General features: G+C 43.0%; 1 protein-coding gene and 1 non-coding gene across 6 annotated transcripts in view; one reads left to right on the top strand and one right to left on the bottom strand.

Moving 5' to 3' along the window:
- Nucleotides 1–19,551, bottom strand: part of LOC124381492 — an 88,175-nt gene that overhangs the window by 13,099 nt on the left and 55,525 nt on the right. For 3 of the 5 annotated variants that reach the window (XR_006924854.1, XR_006924855.1, XR_006924856.1), the window contains one exon: nt 9,061–9,132. Coding sequence is in view for 2 of the 5 variants with exons in the window: in XM_046843196.1 (XP_046699152.1) it covers nt 2,840–2,903; nt 9,061–9,204 (208 nt within the window). In the remaining 3 variants the exon portion in view is untranslated. Of the gene's footprint in view, nt 1–2,839; nt 2,904–9,060; nt 9,211–19,551 lie in introns of those variants that run through there. The other 2 variants (XM_046843196.1, XM_046843195.1) reach the window with 1 other exon arrangement.
- Nucleotides 13,862–13,933, top strand: trnag-ccc. The gene has a single exon. It is a non-coding gene; the product is annotated as a tRNA-Gly (tRNA).

Genomic DNA, 19,551 nt, shown 5'->3' on the forward strand with positions numbered 1-19,551 from the left:
ACTGTGACATGGAGATTTATTGGCTTGGGAGGATTTGATACAAAGAAACACACACACACACACACACACACACACACAGTTGTTTACATACAGAGGTTGTGATTTACTGAGAGCTGAAATAAAGTGTGCAGGCTGCAGGAGATTTACACACCAGGCCTCGTTTATCAAACTGCATCTCTATTCATTCCTGCATCAATCTTCTCTCAGGAGAGTTTATACACACACACACACACACACACACACACACACACACACACACACAGGTTTAATCTGTTCCTGTGTGCAGTATACACTCAGATCCTGTCTGATGACACCGAGGTGGTGTTTACTGTAGTTTCCCGTCTCATTTTCACCTGAACTGCGTCTGATTCTTAGGTCAGCACTTCCTGTTTGTAGATCACATGACCCTGTTCTGGTGGGATCTCCACTGGCATACAAGCACCATGACCTTCACTAATAATCATCCAGAAGCAACCTTTATATGATTTGAGTTGCCTCAGTGATGACGCATGCGCACACACGTGCACACACAAACACATGCACACACACACACACACACACACACATGCACACACATACGACTTGTTCATAAAAACCTCAATTACCTCCGTACAGGAAACAGAAATAAATGACTTGGACCTTTATTTTAATCAAATATATACATTAAGATGTAGAAACTCAGCTTTAATCATAATGATCTACACACACACACACACACACACACACACACACACACACACACACACACGCACAAAGTGTTCAGATTTATTAAATCATACAACAAGCTATAAATCAATCTATTAGAATTGACTCCGCCCACTAATATGTATTTGCATATTAATTAGTGCAAATATGATTTCATTTTCATTTAACATTCTCATGTTAAACACACACACAAACAGCTTTAATTAACAATGTATATGCATGCATGTGTGTGTGTGTGTGTGTGTGTGTGTGTGTTCAGGTTTAATCAGTGAAATGGGCATGTATTGTTGTAATGCTGTAAATCTGCAGCTTCCTTTAAAACTCATTTTCATTTATTCACATTAAAATTTGATCTTTCAGCACTTTAATCCTCTCTTCAGACACACACACACACACACACACACACACACACACACACACACACACACACACACACACACACACACACACACAGAGTAAGAAAATGTACTGTGGTTTGTAGATGAATAAATGTAATCAGTGTGATGAAGATTAATGAGTGTGTAATGATGATGATGATGATGAAGAGTAATGAGTGTGTAATGATGATGATGATGATGAAGAGTAATAGGTGTGTAATGCAGAGATTATGAAAGTGAGGTTTAAATAAAATATTAATGATTTAATATTTAATAGAAATCTGCATGTTTAGATTAAAGTATAATATAATAAGTGCCACATCCAGTTGTTAGATTTACATTAAAATGCATTAGAATATGAAGTTGTATTTAAAATGTGATCTGTGTGTGTGTGTGTGTGTGTGTGTGTGTGTGTGTGTGTGTGTGTGTGTGTGAGAGGAGAAATGGAATAGAAAATGAAATCATTCCCATTATATTACATTTTTATTAGAGTTCACTACAGCGTTCGAAGAAAACCACGGTCAGATCTCAGACTCTACAGGACCCTGAGGTTCTGCAGGAGAACCCATCTCTACATCACTCTTAAACTTCCTCCTTAAAGAACATTCTTAACTGCAGCTTAATTTTCAGCTCTGTTTTTTATTATTTGCTTGTCCTCCAGTGACACAAAACATGAAACTTTTTAATGGCACCTCGTACATTTGAGCAGGAGGCTGCACAGTCACAGGGAGCACCGACCTTTATAAGTCAGTGTGCCAAAAGACATGGTCCAGCTGTGCAACCGGTATTGTGTTATTGTGACCAGAAGCTCATGCGGAGACTGCAGAAACTGCATGATCTCACTTCCACACCCATCCTAATCTTCATATTTGGCTCCTGTGGACTTTGCCCCCTTCCTGAAGATGAAGATCCTCCTCGCCATTTTGATACCATTTGTGATCCTGCGTGACTCGCAGAAGATGCTCTACACGCTTGGAAAAGAAGACTCCCAGAACACGATGAAGAAGAGCACTGGGAGCTGTATCGCTGTCTAAGGGGACTATTTTGAAGGTGATCGTGTGGAAACATAGATAACTATAGTACTTTCTTGTAAACAGAGCAAATCTCCAAACTTTTTGGTACCACCTCATACCTCCGGGAGAAGCTTCAATGCTCTACAAACCCACAACAACACGTCTGAACCACGTCTGAGCCAGACCCTGAACCATCCATCATCCAAAACAAATACAAAAGCTCAAGTTTAACTTCCTGACACACTCTCCAAGAAAAAAAAGGGAGATAGGAAAGAACAGATTCATACAGAGAGAGAGAGAGAGAGAGAGAGAGAGAGGGCAAAATAGAAAGAATGACAGTAAGAGTATGAAAGAAGGGAGAGAATAAAAGCGTGTCGAACAGAGAAACAATACGAGATCATAAATCAGCAAGTTTATAAAACACACATACTAATCCATCACCAGACAGATAAAGAGGGGGAGAGAGAGGAAGAGGAGGAGAGGAGGAGGAGAGAGATAAAGAGAGGGAGATATATAAAGTCCCTTTCTCAAAGGTATTGGCAGAGTGAGGCAGTATGTTCTGGGTTTTCTGTGAGTTTGAGAGCAGGAGATGAACACAGACACTGAGATCAGAGCTTCAGCTTGGCTGATCGGTGCTGGTGTTGGAGTGTGTGAGGGAAAGACAGGAGTCGCAGGCGTGCAGATCAGTGTTTAAACACTTCATATAACTGAATGTTTGCTCAGGATACGAGTCCTGGGTCTCACCTTTGTTTACTGGTAAACCAACATGAAGACCAGAAAGGCGCCTACAGAGGCAGAACCAGTCATTCTGTAGATAAGAGAAAAAAACACACCAGTTTGATATGTCCTGAAAAGTCCTGAGAGGAACCAGTGGAGTAGTAAAAACTCTGCAGATCAGCTAGGGGAACATTTGCAGAAAAGAAAAACAGCAGAGTGCAGGAGTGAAGGTCTTGAGGAGCAGAAATATACAGAAGACAAAGAACATGATAGGAACCTCAGTAGTAAGAGGCAGAAGATCAGACTGGATTTCAGAGCAAAATATAACGAAGATCCACAAACATTCTGCAGCCAAGATAAATCTCTACCACCATGATGGGATATATGAAGGGTGGAGAAAGGATTTTGTGCGTGTGTACAGTTGTGTGCATATATGTGTGTGTGTGTGTGTGTATGTGTGTGTGTAATCAGATCATATTTTTAAACACTGAAACTCGAAACCTCTTAATTAAAGCATAATAATCAACCACACACACACACACACACACACACACACACACACACATGCAGTACAAACACTGAAATCTAAAACTGTTTTTCTCTCTCTCTCTCACACACACACACACACACACACACACACACACACACACACACACAGTTGGACGAGTGTGTGAAGGGAAGCAGATGCTCTCTACTGGAGCGCATTAAAGGAATTATAAATGATGGAAGTGTGTAAACGAGCTCCAGACGAGACGATATTCAGATTGATCTGCTCGTTATCGATCAGGCTGATCTCATCATGGTGATCGATCTCTTTCTCGCTCACACACACACACAAGCTGCAGCTCCAAGCACAGCACATTACTGATCAGAAGAGAGAGTAATAAAGAGTATCATAGAAAAAAATCAAAAAGAGAGAGCGAGGGTCAGCGGGGGTGGGGGGGGGGTCGGGTCAGATGAGGAGGAATAAGACAGAAAGTAAGGTGAAATACCAAATAAAGTTATCATATTATAAAGTTAATAAAGTCATCAGTTTCATCTAATCATAAATATGTTTTTAAACCGGTAAAGTGAGAATTTAGACTGGTTTAAACCGGTTAAGTGAGAATCTAAAAACCAGCTTAATATAGTTTGTGACCTTACTATTGTCCCTGTAACACATTTAAGATAAAAGGTGAAAAGCTGTAACAAGCTTTAAAGCAACTTGAATGAGATCTGTCTTCAGTGCACACACACACACACACACACACACACACACACACACACACACACACACACGACAGGGGATGAGGTAAATCAGGAAACAATATGTTTCCCCAACAAGGGTCAACCCACACTTGCACTTACAATATGGATGGTGTGTGTGTGTGTGTGTGTGTGTGTGTGTGTGTGTGTGTGTGTGTGTGTGTGTGTGTGTGTGTGTGTGTAAAAAGCAGATGGTGGAACACACTGGGTGGTGTGGCACTTTAATTGTGTTCCTGTAGCTGAATCATGCTGAAGATGTTTATGTTTCTCTCAAATTTTTCTAACTGTTTAAAAAAAATCTGATTTAAAGCAGAAACAAACAGTTAATGGAATAAACATTTTGTGGAAACTATTGACACTACTACCAAATCCACCATCACTTACACTACACACACATTACTATCACCAGCAACACTATTACTACCACCATCACTTACACTACACACATTACTATCACCAGCAACACTATTACTACCACCATCACTTACACCACACACACATTACTACCACCAGCAACACTATTACTACCATCACTTACACACACATTACTACACCAGCAACACTATTACTACCACCAGCAACACTATTACTACCACCATCACTTACACCACACACATTACTACCAGCAACACTATTACTACCACCATCACTTACACACACATTACTATCACCAGCAACACTATTACTACCACCATCACTTACACTACACACACATTACTATCACCAGCAACACTATTACTACCACCATCACTTACACTACACACACATTACTATCACCAGCAACACTATTACTACCACCATCACTTACACTACACACACATTACTACCACCAGCAACACTATTACTACCACCAGCAACACTATTACTACCACCATCACTACACACATTACTACCACCAGCAACACTATTACTACCACCATCACTTACACTACACACACATTACTACCACCAGCAACACTATTACTACCACCATCACTTACACTACACACATTACTACCACCAGCAACACTATTACTACCACCATCACTTACACTACACACATTATTACTACCACCAGCAACACTATTACTACCACCATCACTACACACATTACTACCACCATCACTACACTACACACATTACTACCACCAGCAACACTATTACTACCACCATCACTTACACTACACACACATTACTACCACCAGCAACACTATTACTACCACCATCACTTACACTACACACATTATTACTACCACCAGCAACACTATTATTACCACCATCACTTACACTACACACACATTACTACCACCAGCAACACTATTACTACCACCATCACTTACACTACACATTACTATCACCAGCAACACTATTACTACCACCATCACTTACACTACACATATTACTACCACCATCACTTACACTACACACACACATTACTACCACCAGCAACACTATTACTACCACCATCACTTACACTACACACACATTACTACCACCAGCAACACTATTACTACCACCATCACTTACACTACACACACATTACTACCACCAGCATTACCACTACTACCACCAGCAACACTATTACTACCACCATCACTTACACTACACACACATTACTACCACCAGCAACACTATTACTACCACCATCACTTACACTACACACATTACTATCACCAGCAACACTATTACCACCATCACTACACACATTACTACCACCATCACTTACACACACACATTACTACCACCAGCAACACTATTACTACCACCAGCAACACCACTACAACCACCATCACTTACACACACACACATTACTACCACCAGCAACACTATTACTACCACCATCACTTACACACATTACTACCACCAGCAACACTATTACTACCACCATCACTACACTACACACACATTACTACCACCATCACTACACTACACACACATTACCACCAGCAACACTATTACTACCACCAACACCACCACCATCACTTACACTATACACACATTACTACCAGCAACACCACTACCATCACCATCACTTACACTACACACACATTTCTACCAGCAACACCATTACTACCACCATCACTTACATTACACACACATTACATTACTACCACCAGCACTATTACTACCACCATCACTTACACTACACACATTACATTACTACCAGCAACACTATTACTACCACCATCACTACACACATTACATTACTACCACCAGCACTATTACTACCACCAGCAACACTATTACTACCACCATCACTTACACTACACACACATTACTACCACCAGCAACACTATTACTACCACCATCACACACTACACACACACATTACTATCACCAGCAACACTATTACTACCATCACTTACTACACACATTATTACTACCACCAGCAACACTATTACTACCACCATCACTTACACTACACACATTACTACCACCACCATCACTTACACTATTACTACCACCATCACTTACACTACACATTACTACCAGCAACACCATTACTACCACCAGCAACACTATTACTACCACCATCACTTACACTACACACATTATTACCACCAGCAACACTATTACTACCACCATCACTTACACTACACACATTACTATCACCAGCAACACTATTACTACCACCATCACTTACACTACACACACACATTACTACCACCAGCAACACTATTACTACCACCATCACTTACACTACACACATATTACTACCACCAGCACTATTACTACCACCATCACTTACACTACACACACATTACTACCACCAGCAACACTATTACTACCACCATCACTACACACACATTACTACACCAGCAACACTATTACTACCACCAGCAACACTATTACTACCACCATCACTTACACTACACACACATTACTACCAGCAACACTATTACTACCACCATCACTTACACTACACACACATTACTACCACCAGCAACTATTACTACCACCATCACTTACACCACACACATTACTACCACCAGCATTACCACTACAACCACTATCACTTACACTACTACCACCAGCACTATTACTACCACCATCACTACACTACACACACATCACTACCACCAGCATTACCACTACAACCACCATCACTTACACACATTACTACCACCAGCAACACCACTACAACCACCATCACTTACACTACACACACATTACTACCACCAGCAACACTATTACTACCACCATCACTTACACTACACACACATTACTACCACCAGCAACTCCACTACTACCACCATCACTTACACTACACACATTACTACCACCAGCAACACTATTACTACCACCATCACTTTCACTTCACACACATTACTACCACCAGCATTACCACTACAACCACTATCACTTACACTACACACATTATTACTACCACCAGCAACACCACTACAACCACCATCACTTACACTACACACACACATTACTACCACCAGCAACACTATTACTACCACCATCACTTACACTACACACACATTACTACCACCAGCAACTCCACTACTACCACCATCACTTACACTACACACACATTACTACCACCAGCAACACTATTACTACCACCATCACTTTCACTTCACACACATTACTACCACCAGCATTACCACTACTACCACTATCACTTACACTACACACACATCACTACCACCAGCATTACCACTACTACCACCATCACTTACACTACTACCACCAACACCACCACCATCACTTACACTACACACACACATTACCACCAGCAACACCACTACCATCACCATCACTTACACTACACACACATTTCTACCAGCAACACCATTACTACCACCATCACTTACATTACACACACATTACTACCAAAAAAGGAGCTTTTTTTTTGTATTTATCGAGATTATCTCACCAGCTTCCTAAGTCCTTGAAAGTACTCTTATCACCCTGCCTGTTCTGGTTCCTGTTTCCTACCCCTGATCCTGACCCCTGCCTTGCCTCTACACTGGTTTGGACTCTGGACTGTTTTTGATCTGCCCTCTATTGCTCAGCTACCGGGCCCTGAATAATTTTTTTGATTGCTGATTCTGGATCTCAATCCTGTTTTCGGTTTTCCCGGCTTTTGGATTTTTGGACTTTCTTGCATTGCTCTGTCTGCTGGCATTTGGACTTTTGAACTGGTTTTTCAGACTGTGTTTTGCCTTTGCCCCATTGCGCTGTCTTGCTCTGTTTGCTACTTTTTATTAAAGCCTGTTTTCTCCATACCCCTGTTATCTCCTTCCACTCATCGCTCCTGACATAAAGTTCAGTAGAATATAATAATAACTGAGTAATGTCTGTTGGAAGCTGTTTTCTCCTCAGAGATGCTGCTGTTCGTTCCTCACGTTAACTCTGGAATTCAGCTACTACATACGTTTTTACTCAAAACTGTAAAGCATCAAACAAATTCTGGACTTTTAAAAGGCAATCAGCTGAATATCTCTACAGCACCATTACCATCATGTCAAACACATTATTACATGTTATTAAACTGCTCCACACACACACACACACACACAGAGCTCTGTGTTGTTTGAAGTAAAGTGTTCAGTATGATTCAGTGGAATGTGGTTCAGTACATTTGCAGCACATCAGAACCATCTTTAACTAGTGAAACTGGTTTTATAATTGGACCTTCATTAGCGGCGCTGAATAATGTGTCCCTCTGGTCTTTTACAGCTAAATAGCCTGACTGAACTAGCAGACTGGGACATCAAATTAGCATGCTGCTAGCTAACATACAGAGCCCTGATAAAACATTTGGCACAAATATTAATGTTTTGATATGGCTTATAATGAAATAATATGACACTCAGATTGATGCTAGCAAGCCGTCCGGGTCACGGCACAAACACATGAAGCTCTTTTACAGAGACATCATTTATCCAAGTGCTCAGTTCTACTCAAAACTAAAACTAGCTGAAATACATAGCTGGATTGGTTGTTGCTTGTTATATTTGTTAATTAGCTCAGGTAGCTGAATAATTTGTGTAGTACCTCACAACACCTACCTCTTTGTGACATTCCTCAAGGTGTTCCTGGGCAGTATATAGCAGGGTGGATGTCCAGGGAGCTTCATCCTGCTGAAAGATGGGAACACCTTCGTTTAACTGCAGGAAATCTGAAACAGTGTCCAGGTAAGTGTTACCTAACATCAAAGTATCATCCACATGAACATCAGACCTTAAGGTTTCTTAACAGATCACTGCCATTGCATCACACTGGTTTGCTTTTATTTCCATAATGCATTCTGGAAAAAAAGTATGATCCATGATCAGGCCATCTTCTTTAACTGGCCCATGGTCTAGTTCTAATGCTCAGGTGTCCACTGTAGGAGCTTTGGCTGATGTACAGGCTCATCATGGTCTCTCAGAGCGCTCTGCAGCTACACAGCTTCATATGCAGCAAGCTGTGATGCTCTGTGGGTTCTGACTTTTTTCTTCTTCAGCTTTTTGTGAATTTCCGTGGGTTCGGCCCAGACAGACCTGCCCTTTCTACTCACATACATTAATGAACTTTACGTGTCAACAAGCCTGTCACCAGGATACCAGTTCACCAGCACTTTTGATAGGTACTAACTCCTACCTACTGGAATAAACCCCACAACACCTTTTATTTTGGAGAAGTTCTGATCCAGTCATCTAGACATCACCATCTTGTACATCTTAAATCCTTACACTTGTCAATTTTTTCTGCCTCCAATTCATCAAGTTTAAGAGACAACTGTTCACCTGCTGTCGAGTAGATCACTTCCTTGTGAAGGTGAAACTGTAAGAAGATGATTAGCCTCTTAGGTCTCTGTGTAAGGTTTAGATCTGAAGGCTGATTTGATGATGTTTCTTGTTGTTGATGTTTTCTTGTTGAGGTTTCTTTAAAGAGTAATGTAAATACATGGGAGGTTTTAGAGGGTCAGTAATTCTGGGGAGGGGCCATGTCTCTGTTGACACTGCGTGTGCCTGGCATGGGGTTATGTACACCTGGTGTAGGGCTTTTGTGAGATCTGTTTGGGCCTGGTGTGGGTCTGGTGTAAGCTTTGTATGGGCTTGGTGTGGGCTTTTGTGCACCTTGCATGGGGCTTGTGTGGGCCTGGTGTGGGCCTAGTTTGGACATGGCATGGGCCTGCAGTAGTGCATTCTACACCCCCTTTTCTACCCCACTAAAGATGAAGATTTATGGGCTGAAGGGGTAACTGTATCCTCAGGTCTTTATTTATTGAGCTCCTACACAAAATCAATAGAGCACCGTTGAAGTGTCTTTCTGCATGCAAGCGCTAGTGTTGGGAATGCAATGTGTGGGAGAGAGAAAGGGATGGAAACGGAGGGAGAAATAAAGGATGTGTGATATGCGTGTGATAAATGACAGAGTGTTTTGCCAAGTGAAAATGTCCTTGATTCAAAATAAATCACACACTCTTTGTACAGAGAAAGAGAGAGCGAGAGAGAGATGGTGCAGTGGGACTCTGCCTACAGGATGTTATTTACACTCAAGGTTTAGTTTAGAGATGAAGAGAAACAGATGGAACAGAAATGGTAGAAGGTGAAGACTTCCCTGAGATCCCTGTGCACTCAATGTCAGCTCTGTCCTGATGTTGTAAATCATGTGGCTTTTGCTTTCTTTGTAGACAGATTTCAGAAGTCACATCATTTCATACATCCAGCTTTCAGATCTCCATCGTCTGAACCATAAACTCACAAACACAGCAGATGAAACAACAATCGATCGCAGGAAAAACCGGAACAGTCAACAGTCAGCTGATTCCTGTACTTCTGTGTTCAGTTCATTTTTACCTCACAAACCGAATACAACCTTCAAGATGTTTAATCTTTGAAGTACAGAAGCCTGTTGGAGATAAATGTTCTCTCTTTTCAAGTGATTTAGCAGTAACGCAAAGCATCTTGATTTTTATAATTATATAAGCTGATAAAAAACATCACAGTGAAATGGTTAGGAGACATTGAACCTGGACAGATTCTCCTCTGAGAGCTCAGCATGACCAACATTCTCAGAACATAACACTAACATTAGAGAAGATGCAGACAAACTGCAGAATTAGAAAATGTGCAGGATTTTACTGACAATTACACAACACAGAAACCCTGTTTAACTACAGACATTATGCAGCTCTATACCTGGTGAAAAGCAGGTACACAATGTTAGAACATGTGTATGTTTAAACTGGCATTAAGCAGGTGGAAAGTATATGTAAAAATAATGGTTTTCACCCGCCCTACCCTAGCTTCAGACATGACTGCCACTCCACGTCCAATCTCTGATCATCACCTGGCTTCCGTTTCAATCTCTCTTCCTATTCTATGGAAAAACAATTGACTTGTCTCTCTTATTGCTGCTGTTGCTCTTTTGCAGAATATTTTGTTGACATTATTTTGTTTACATTTTTGCTACTGTTCACTGTCTCGTTACAACATGTTTACTAGCGGAGCTGTTTTGTGTTCTGTGTATTGTCTTGCACTGTCTTGTGTTGTCTTTGCACTGTTTGCACCAGGTTGCACACATGCACTTTATGTGGCGAGGACACTTACTAGTCCTTAACCCTGTGTTTTCTGTTTCTGTGATTTTTGTTTTATGCTGTTTTATGTGGCATCAGGGTTCTGGAGGAACGTTGTTTCATGTCACTGTGTACTGCGTCAGCTATATATGGTTGAAATGACAATAAAAGCTTCTTGACTTGACTTGCTACTGACTCCTTCCTCTCATCTCTTTCCTCAACCATGGACCTTCTTTGCCCCTTGACTACAAAACTCAAGAAGGCTTCTTGTCCCACACCGTGGCTGTCAGAAGTTATGCGTTATGAGATACTGCAAGTCATCCAATCTTGCAATCCCACCACCTGCCCTCTGGATCCAATCCCTTCAACTATGCTTCAGACCATCACACAAGATCTCCTGCCCTTCATCTCCACAATCATAAATGACATCTGGCCTTAACATGTGTGCCTACTACCTTCAAGCAAGCAAGGGTCATTCCCATCTTAAAGAATCCTGCTCTGGACTCATCAGACATCAACAACTACAGACCGGTATCACTTCTCTCACATCATGGAGGGGATCCACATCTGCCCCGTGCAGACTGGGATCCACATCTGCCCCGTCCAGTGGCGAGTCTGCACGGGCTCCCACAAGGGTCGCTACTTAGTTCCTTCCTTTTCTCCCTCTATTCCCACTCCATTGGTGAAGTCATATCCTCACATGGGTTTTTTACCACTGCTATGCAGATGACACTCAACTAATCTTTTTTTTCCCTCCATTAGATACCACAGCTTCCGCTCGGATCTCAGCAGAAGGAAGAAACCTTGAGAGGAACCAGACTCAAGAGAGAACCTCATCCTCATCTGGGTTCCACCGAATGTCCATTTATTACAGATAAACGATGTTGAGGTGCAGTGATGGAGATCAGAGCAAACTGTAGTCCTGAGTCAGTGTACAGACTGCTGATATTACTACAGTCCAAATCTGCCCATTCTTACTGCAAATTACATTGAACCACCCAAGGCATTGATGAGAAACATCTCCAGCTGCACAGAGTCGTCTCCAAACGAACTATCCAAAGGCAGACTAGGACGAAGTGGGAAAATCCACAGAGGGAAGAGGAGCAGGAACAGTGGTCACTGGAACCTCAGGAGCATGTTTATCTCCACAGAGAGAGAGAGAGAGAGAGAGAAGAGGGTGACAGGAAGAGAAGGATATGGATTATTAAGTCTCCTTATTGTTGTATGAAAGTTAATGTCACTGTGCAGTTTGGACTCTGGTAAGATTTACTGTAGCAGCAGAACTAAAAGGGAGAAGCAGAAGGAAATACAGACATGAGGATCTCTGGGATAAGAGACGACCCACCACACCACCATCAACAAACCTGAGTGAACGTGTGAGAGTGAGGAGACGACAGCATCCAAATATCCCAGTTCACCAAACACTCCATATCCATGTGCCCTCCAGATCTGCTCCTTTACCTCACAAACACCTACTGACTAAAGACTTCACTAAATAAATGTGTTCAGCCTCGACTTGAACACTGAGACTGTGTCTGAGTCCCGAACACTGATTGGAAGGTTGTTCCATAACTGTGGGGTTTATAAGAGAAACATCTGCCCCCTGCTGGCATTATTTGAGGTACCAACAAATAGCCTGCACCTTTTAATCTAAGTAGGTGTGGAGGATCATACTGGTACAGAAGTTTACGTGAGCCTCAAAGGAAAGACTCAGGTCCTTAATCACACCAAGGTCTTTGACTGCTGTACACACTGAGACAGAAACACCATCCAGAGATGCTACATAATCAGAAAGTTTACTTCTAGCTGCATGTGGTCCTAGTAAAAGTACTTCCGTCTTATCTGAGTTGAGCAGAAGAAAGTTATCAAGCATCCACTGTCTAATGTCCTTTACACACTCCTCAACATTGTTAAGCTGATCTCTCTCATCTGGCTTTGCTGAAATATACAGCTGTGTATCATCAGCATAGCAATGGAAGCGAATACCATGTTTATGTATAATTTCAGATATAAAGAGAAAAACAATGGGCCTAAGACAGATCCTTGTGGAACACCAACTTTACCTCAGAGAGTGTGGAGAACTCACCATTTACATCAACAAACTGATAGCGATCAGTCAGATAAGACCTGAGCCAGGAGAGAGCTGTTCCCTTTATTCCAACAACGTTCTCCAGTCCAGCAAGCAGGAGATTATGATTAATGGTGTGAAAAGCTGCACTGAGGTCGAGCAAAACAAGTAAAGAGACAAAACCCTGATCAGAGGCCAATAACAGTCATTTACCACCTTAACTAGCACCATTTCTGGTTCCCTGGTGGTCTAGTGGTTAGGATGTGGCGCTCCCACCGCCGTGGCCCGGGTTCGATCCCCGGTCAGGGAACCGACCCCAGCCAATAAGGTTGCACAGGCCAATGCACTCTTAGTGCCGGTCCCAAGCCCGGATAAATTGGAAGGGTTGTGTTAGCAAGGGCATCCAGCGTAAAACATGTGCCAAATCAAACATGCGGATCATGAATACAGATGCTCTGCTGTGGCGCCCCCTAATGGGAGAAGCTGAAAGAAAGTTTAACTATGAGTTTAACTTTTATTGTTATTTCAACCATATATAGCTGATGAAGTACACAGTGAAATGAAACAACGTTCCTCCTGAACCCTGGTGCTACATACAACAACAATCACAGAAACAGAAAACACAGGGTTAAAAACTAAGTGTCCTCGCCAGATAAAGTGCATGTGTGCAACCTGGTGTGCAACCTGTCTTGTGTTGTCTTTGCAAACAATGCAAAGACAACACAAGACAGTGCAAGCTAAATACACAAAACACAATATAGCTCTGCCAGTCATTATGGTTATAAAACTAGGAGCTACTGAGCAACTCATAAAATAGCTCAAATCTGAGATCATCACAGATTCAACACCAGCTTCTCCATGCCAGAGCCTTTAAACACTCAAAGAAGTACAATGTCCAAACTCCACATGAAGTGGGATCCATTTGGCACTGGTACGTCTCTAGATGGTTCGGGATGTTTGCAGCATCTACTTCTTTAAAGGTTCACAATCTTCATGAGGTGGGACGTGACTGGAGCTGGAGCAACCTCAGGATGCCCTGGGATGGGGAGAGAGGAGAAGCAGTGGAGAGGAATTAGCGTAGCTGCTGTTCATGATATTAACAGCACAAGTTGATAATGTGAGGTGATCAGATGTTCTGGAGCACAAGGTTATGATGTGATGTGTGTTATGTGTAGAACTCGCTAAAAAGATACGTCTTTAATCTGCACTTAAACTGGGAGAGTGTGTCTGAGCCCTGAACACTGTCAGGAAGACTATTCCAGAGTTTAGGAGCTAAATGTGAGAATGTTCTACCACCTTTAGTGGACTTTGCTATTCTAGGAACTACTAGAAGTCCAGAGTTTTGAGATCTCAGGGAGCGTGACGGATTGTAGCGTGTTAGAAGACTGGAGAGATACATGGAGATAAACCATTTAGTGTTTTATAAGTAAGTAGTAGTAGTTTGTAGTGGATTTGTAACTTAACAGGAAGCCAGTGTAGGGATGAGAAGATTGGGGTTATATGATCATATTTTCTCGACCTTGTGAGACCTGACTGCTGCATTCTGGACAAACTGAAGCTTGTTTATTAATGATGCAGGACATCCACCTAGTAATGCATTACAATAGTCCAGTCTGGAGGTAATGGACACATGGACGAGCTTCTCTGCATCAGATATAAACAACATGTTTCTTAGCTTAGAAATATTTCTACGGTGAAAGAAGGCTGTTTTTGTAACTTGGTTGATAAGATTTTTAAAAGATAAGTTGCTGTCTAAAATAACTCCCAGGTCTTTTACTGTTGAACTAGTGGTTACAGAACATCCGTCTAAATGCAGGTTGAGATGCTGGAGCTTCTGTGTACTGGTTTTTTTTGGGCCGATGAGCAAAATCTCTGTCTTATCAGAATTTAATAGTAGAAAGTTATGGGTCATCCAGTCTCTTATTTCTTTAACACACTCAGTTATCCGAGCTAATTGAGCTGTACGCCTGGTTTAGATGAGATATATAGCTGGGTATCATCAGCATAACAGTGGAAGCTAATTCTAATAATATTTCCTAAGGGAAGCATGTATATTGTGAAAAGCAGGGATCCTAGAACTGAACTTTGTGGCACGCCATAATTTACTAGCATTAGCCTGGATAGTTCTCATTTAAGTCTACGAAATGGTAACGATTGTACAGGTAGGATTTAAACCAGCTTAACACCTGTCCCTGAATGCTGATGTAATTCTGTAGGTGATCGAGGAGGAGATCATGATCTATAGTGTCGAATGCAGCACTAAGATCTAGTAAAACTAACAGCGAGATGAAGCCTTGGTCTGAAGCTAAAAACAGGTCATTAGTGATTTTAACAGTTTCTGTGCTATGATGGAGCCTGAAACCTGACTGAAACTCCTCAAAGATATTGTTCTCTTGTAAGTAGGAACAGAACTGGGCAGTGAAAATCTTTTCTAAAATCTCAGACATAAATGGGAGATTTGAAATTGGTCTGTAATTTGATCGTGTGTTTGGATCCAGATTAGGTTTCTTAATGATGGGCTTAATAACTGCTATTTTGAGGGGTTTAGGGACGTGACCTAAAGATAGTGAGGAGTTAATAATATTGAGAAGAGGCTCACCAGCTGTGGCGGATTTGGTGGCGGATCCACGCACGCCAGCTTGTGCCAGGGAGACGATGCTGCCAAGCTTGACCAACAGCGTTCGCCCCCTGTAGGATATCTTTCTACAGTGCCTTCCCAGTTTTTATTTAAAAACTCATGACTCCCCAGGTAGACACCCAGGTATTTAAAACCACCTCTTTTCCACACCAGGCCTCCTAAGAGTGTCAGCTCCCCACCTCCCTGCTCCCTGACCCCTCTGTACACTCTAAAAGGAGCACAAAAACCACCAGTAACCTTCAGTACACTCTCAATCTCACTGTACAGCACCTTGATCATGGCTCTGAAACCAGGGTTGAACCCAAAGCTTTCCAGCACCTTCCACAAGTATTCATGCTCAACCCGGTCAAAAGCCTTTTCCTGGTCTAGGAGAATCAGACCAGACTTTAAGCCCAATAGCCTGGAGATGTCCAAAATGTCACGAATTAGGTACCCGTTATCAAAATCGACCGGCCAGGCACACAGTACGTCTGGTCATGGTGAATGATCTGCTCCGTCACCTCCGTTAGTCTCGAGGCTAATGCTTTTGACAGCAGCTTGCAGTCAGTGCACAGTAGTGACACTGGGCGCTAGTTTTTCAGGTGGGTCAGGACGGCACTTTAAATAAATTCTAATTATCTACAATATTCTACAGGGAAACCATTTATTCCTGGTGCCTGTCCATTCTCCATGCCTTGGAGAGCCTCCTGAAGCTCGGACATTGTCAGCTCTCTATCCAACTCCTTAGCCACTGACTCTGTGAGCTTGGCAGGTCCTTGAGGAAGCTCTTCTCCACCTCCTGTGCCCCTGACTGCTCACTGCTATACAGCTTCGAATAGAAGCTGACTGCATTCTGGTGAATTGCAGAAGGTTCTGACACGAGATCCCCTGATTCTGTTTACACAGCATGCATAAATGTTTTTTATCCATTCTTTTTTTCTAAACTAAAGAAGAACTTAGAAGGAGCATCCATCTTAGTAATGCTTTTGAAGTGTGAGTGGACCAGCACCCCCTGTGCTGTAGTGTCCACCAGGTTGTTAATTTTGGCTTTTTTCTTTTTGAGTAAATAAGAATGCAAAAGATCTTCTGCAGCTCTGTTGAAGTCTGGGTCTGTACATTGGTAGGATATGAGGAGATTTACTTTTTGCTGAACCTTTGGGAACAGTACAGTGGATTATATGATACCAGACACAGATCCTTCATCTCTCAGATCATTTACTGTTAGAGAACCAACCCCTCTGTCTGATCAGTCAAATTACTGCATATCTCAAAAACACAGAAAACATCATCACGGAGCCCAGTAAGCTGCCGAACATCAGAAAACCATACAGATGGGCTGAAGAACAGTGCAGAAGATTATCAGAAAGCATTGTTAGATAACTTTCTAAATAACACCTACTCTCACACTAAAGACGACGTCAATCTGGCTGTAAAATATTTAAATGACATATTTGAAAAATCAGCAAAACAATCAACAGGGCAAGGGTCAAGTTCCAGAGAGACATTCGGGACTGCAACCTTCTCTGCTTCACCGAGACATGGCTGAACCCAGCGGTACCAGACCACGCCATCCAGCCGGCCGAGTTCTTCTCGGTTTACCGCATGGACAGAACACTGGAGTCGGGGAAGTCAAGAGGAGGTGGAGTGTGTCTGATGGTGAACAAACACTGGTGCGACAGCACGAGCATTGTTCCTCTTTCACGCTCCTGCACACCAAACCTGGAACTACTGACCATCAAATGTCGGCCCTTCTATCTACCTCGGGAATTCAGCTCGGTCATAGTCAGTGCCGTTTATATTCCACCTCAAGCGGACACGGACACTGCAGTATGGGACTTACATGAGTCATTAACGCAACAACAAACACAGCATCGGGACGCTGCGCTCATTGTGGTCGGAGATTTCAACAGTGCCAACCTCAAGCGCGCACTCCCGAACTTTTATCAACACATCACCTTCCCCACCAGGGGCGAAAGAACACTGGACCACTGCTACACAACATTTAAGAACAGCTACAAGGCACAATCACGTCCACCGTTTGGGAAATCGGACCATGCTGCCATCTTCCTCATGCCTGTTTACAAACAAAGGCTGAAACAGGAAGCTTCGGTTCAGAGGGAGGTCGCACGCTGGACGGACCAATCGGTGGCCGCTCTGCAGGACGCTTTGGATGACGCAGACTGGGACATGTTTCGGCGCAGCTCTGATGACGTCAACATGTTTACGGAAGCGGTTGTGGGATTCATCGGGAAACTAACGGATGATACGGTGCAAAAAAACACTATCAGAACATTTCCCAACCAGAAGCCATGGGTGGATAAAACCATCCGCGACGATCTGAGATCCCGCTCCGCTGCCTACAACACGGGGCTCGCCACCGGGCTCGCTTACAGTGTTCGCAGTGCGGTGAAGGATGAAAAATGGCGCTACGGGAGGAAACTGGAGTCACAGTTCCAACAAGGTGGCTCCAGGAGCCTGTGGCAGGGACTAAGGACAATAACGAACTATAAAACACCATCTTCCAGAATGGTGAATGCGGACGCTTCTCTGGCAGACGAGCTAAACACCTTTACGCTCGTTTGAGGCTGCAGCTAACCACGCTAGCGGCGCTAGTGGCACAACCAGCATGCACGCTGAGAGAGCCAGAGAGGTAAACACATTCACCATCTCGGAGCATGACGTGAGGAGGGCATTCAAGAGAGTGAATACCAGGAAGGCAGCAGGACCAGATGGAATCACAGGTCGGGTTCTGAAAGCCTGCGCTGACCAGCTAGCACCGGTGTTTACTGAGATATTCAACCTCTCTCTGGAACAGTCTGTTGTCCCCTCATGTTTTAAGCAGTCCACTATTGTCCCTGTCCCGAAGAAACCCCAGCCCGCCTGCCTAAATGACTATCACCCTGTAGCTCTGACCTCAGTAGTGATGAAGTGCTTTGAGAGACTGGTCAGAGACTTCATCACTGCCTCACTACCGGACACACTGGACCCACTGGACCCACTACAGTTTGCGTACCGTCAGAACCGTTCGACTGAGGACGCAATTGCACATCTTCTCCACACTACTATCAGCCACCTGGACCAAAGAAACGGGAATTACACAAAGATATTGTTCGTGGACTACAGTTCAGCGTTCAACACCATAATTCCCTCCACACTCACCTCTAAGTTGGAGGTCCTGGGACTCAGCCTGCCGCTGTGTCAATGGATCTCAAACTTCCTGACGGACAGACCACAAGCTGTACGGGTGGGAAAACACACCTCATCCACCCTCACCCTCAGCACTGGAGCTCCCCAGGGTTGTGTTCTGAGCC

This window comes from Silurus meridionalis, chromosome 28, assembly GCF_014805685.1.
Source record: "Silurus meridionalis isolate SWU-2019-XX chromosome 28, ASM1480568v1, whole genome shotgun sequence".
Taxonomy (NCBI): Eukaryota; Metazoa; Chordata; class Actinopteri; order Siluriformes; family Siluridae; genus Silurus; species Silurus meridionalis.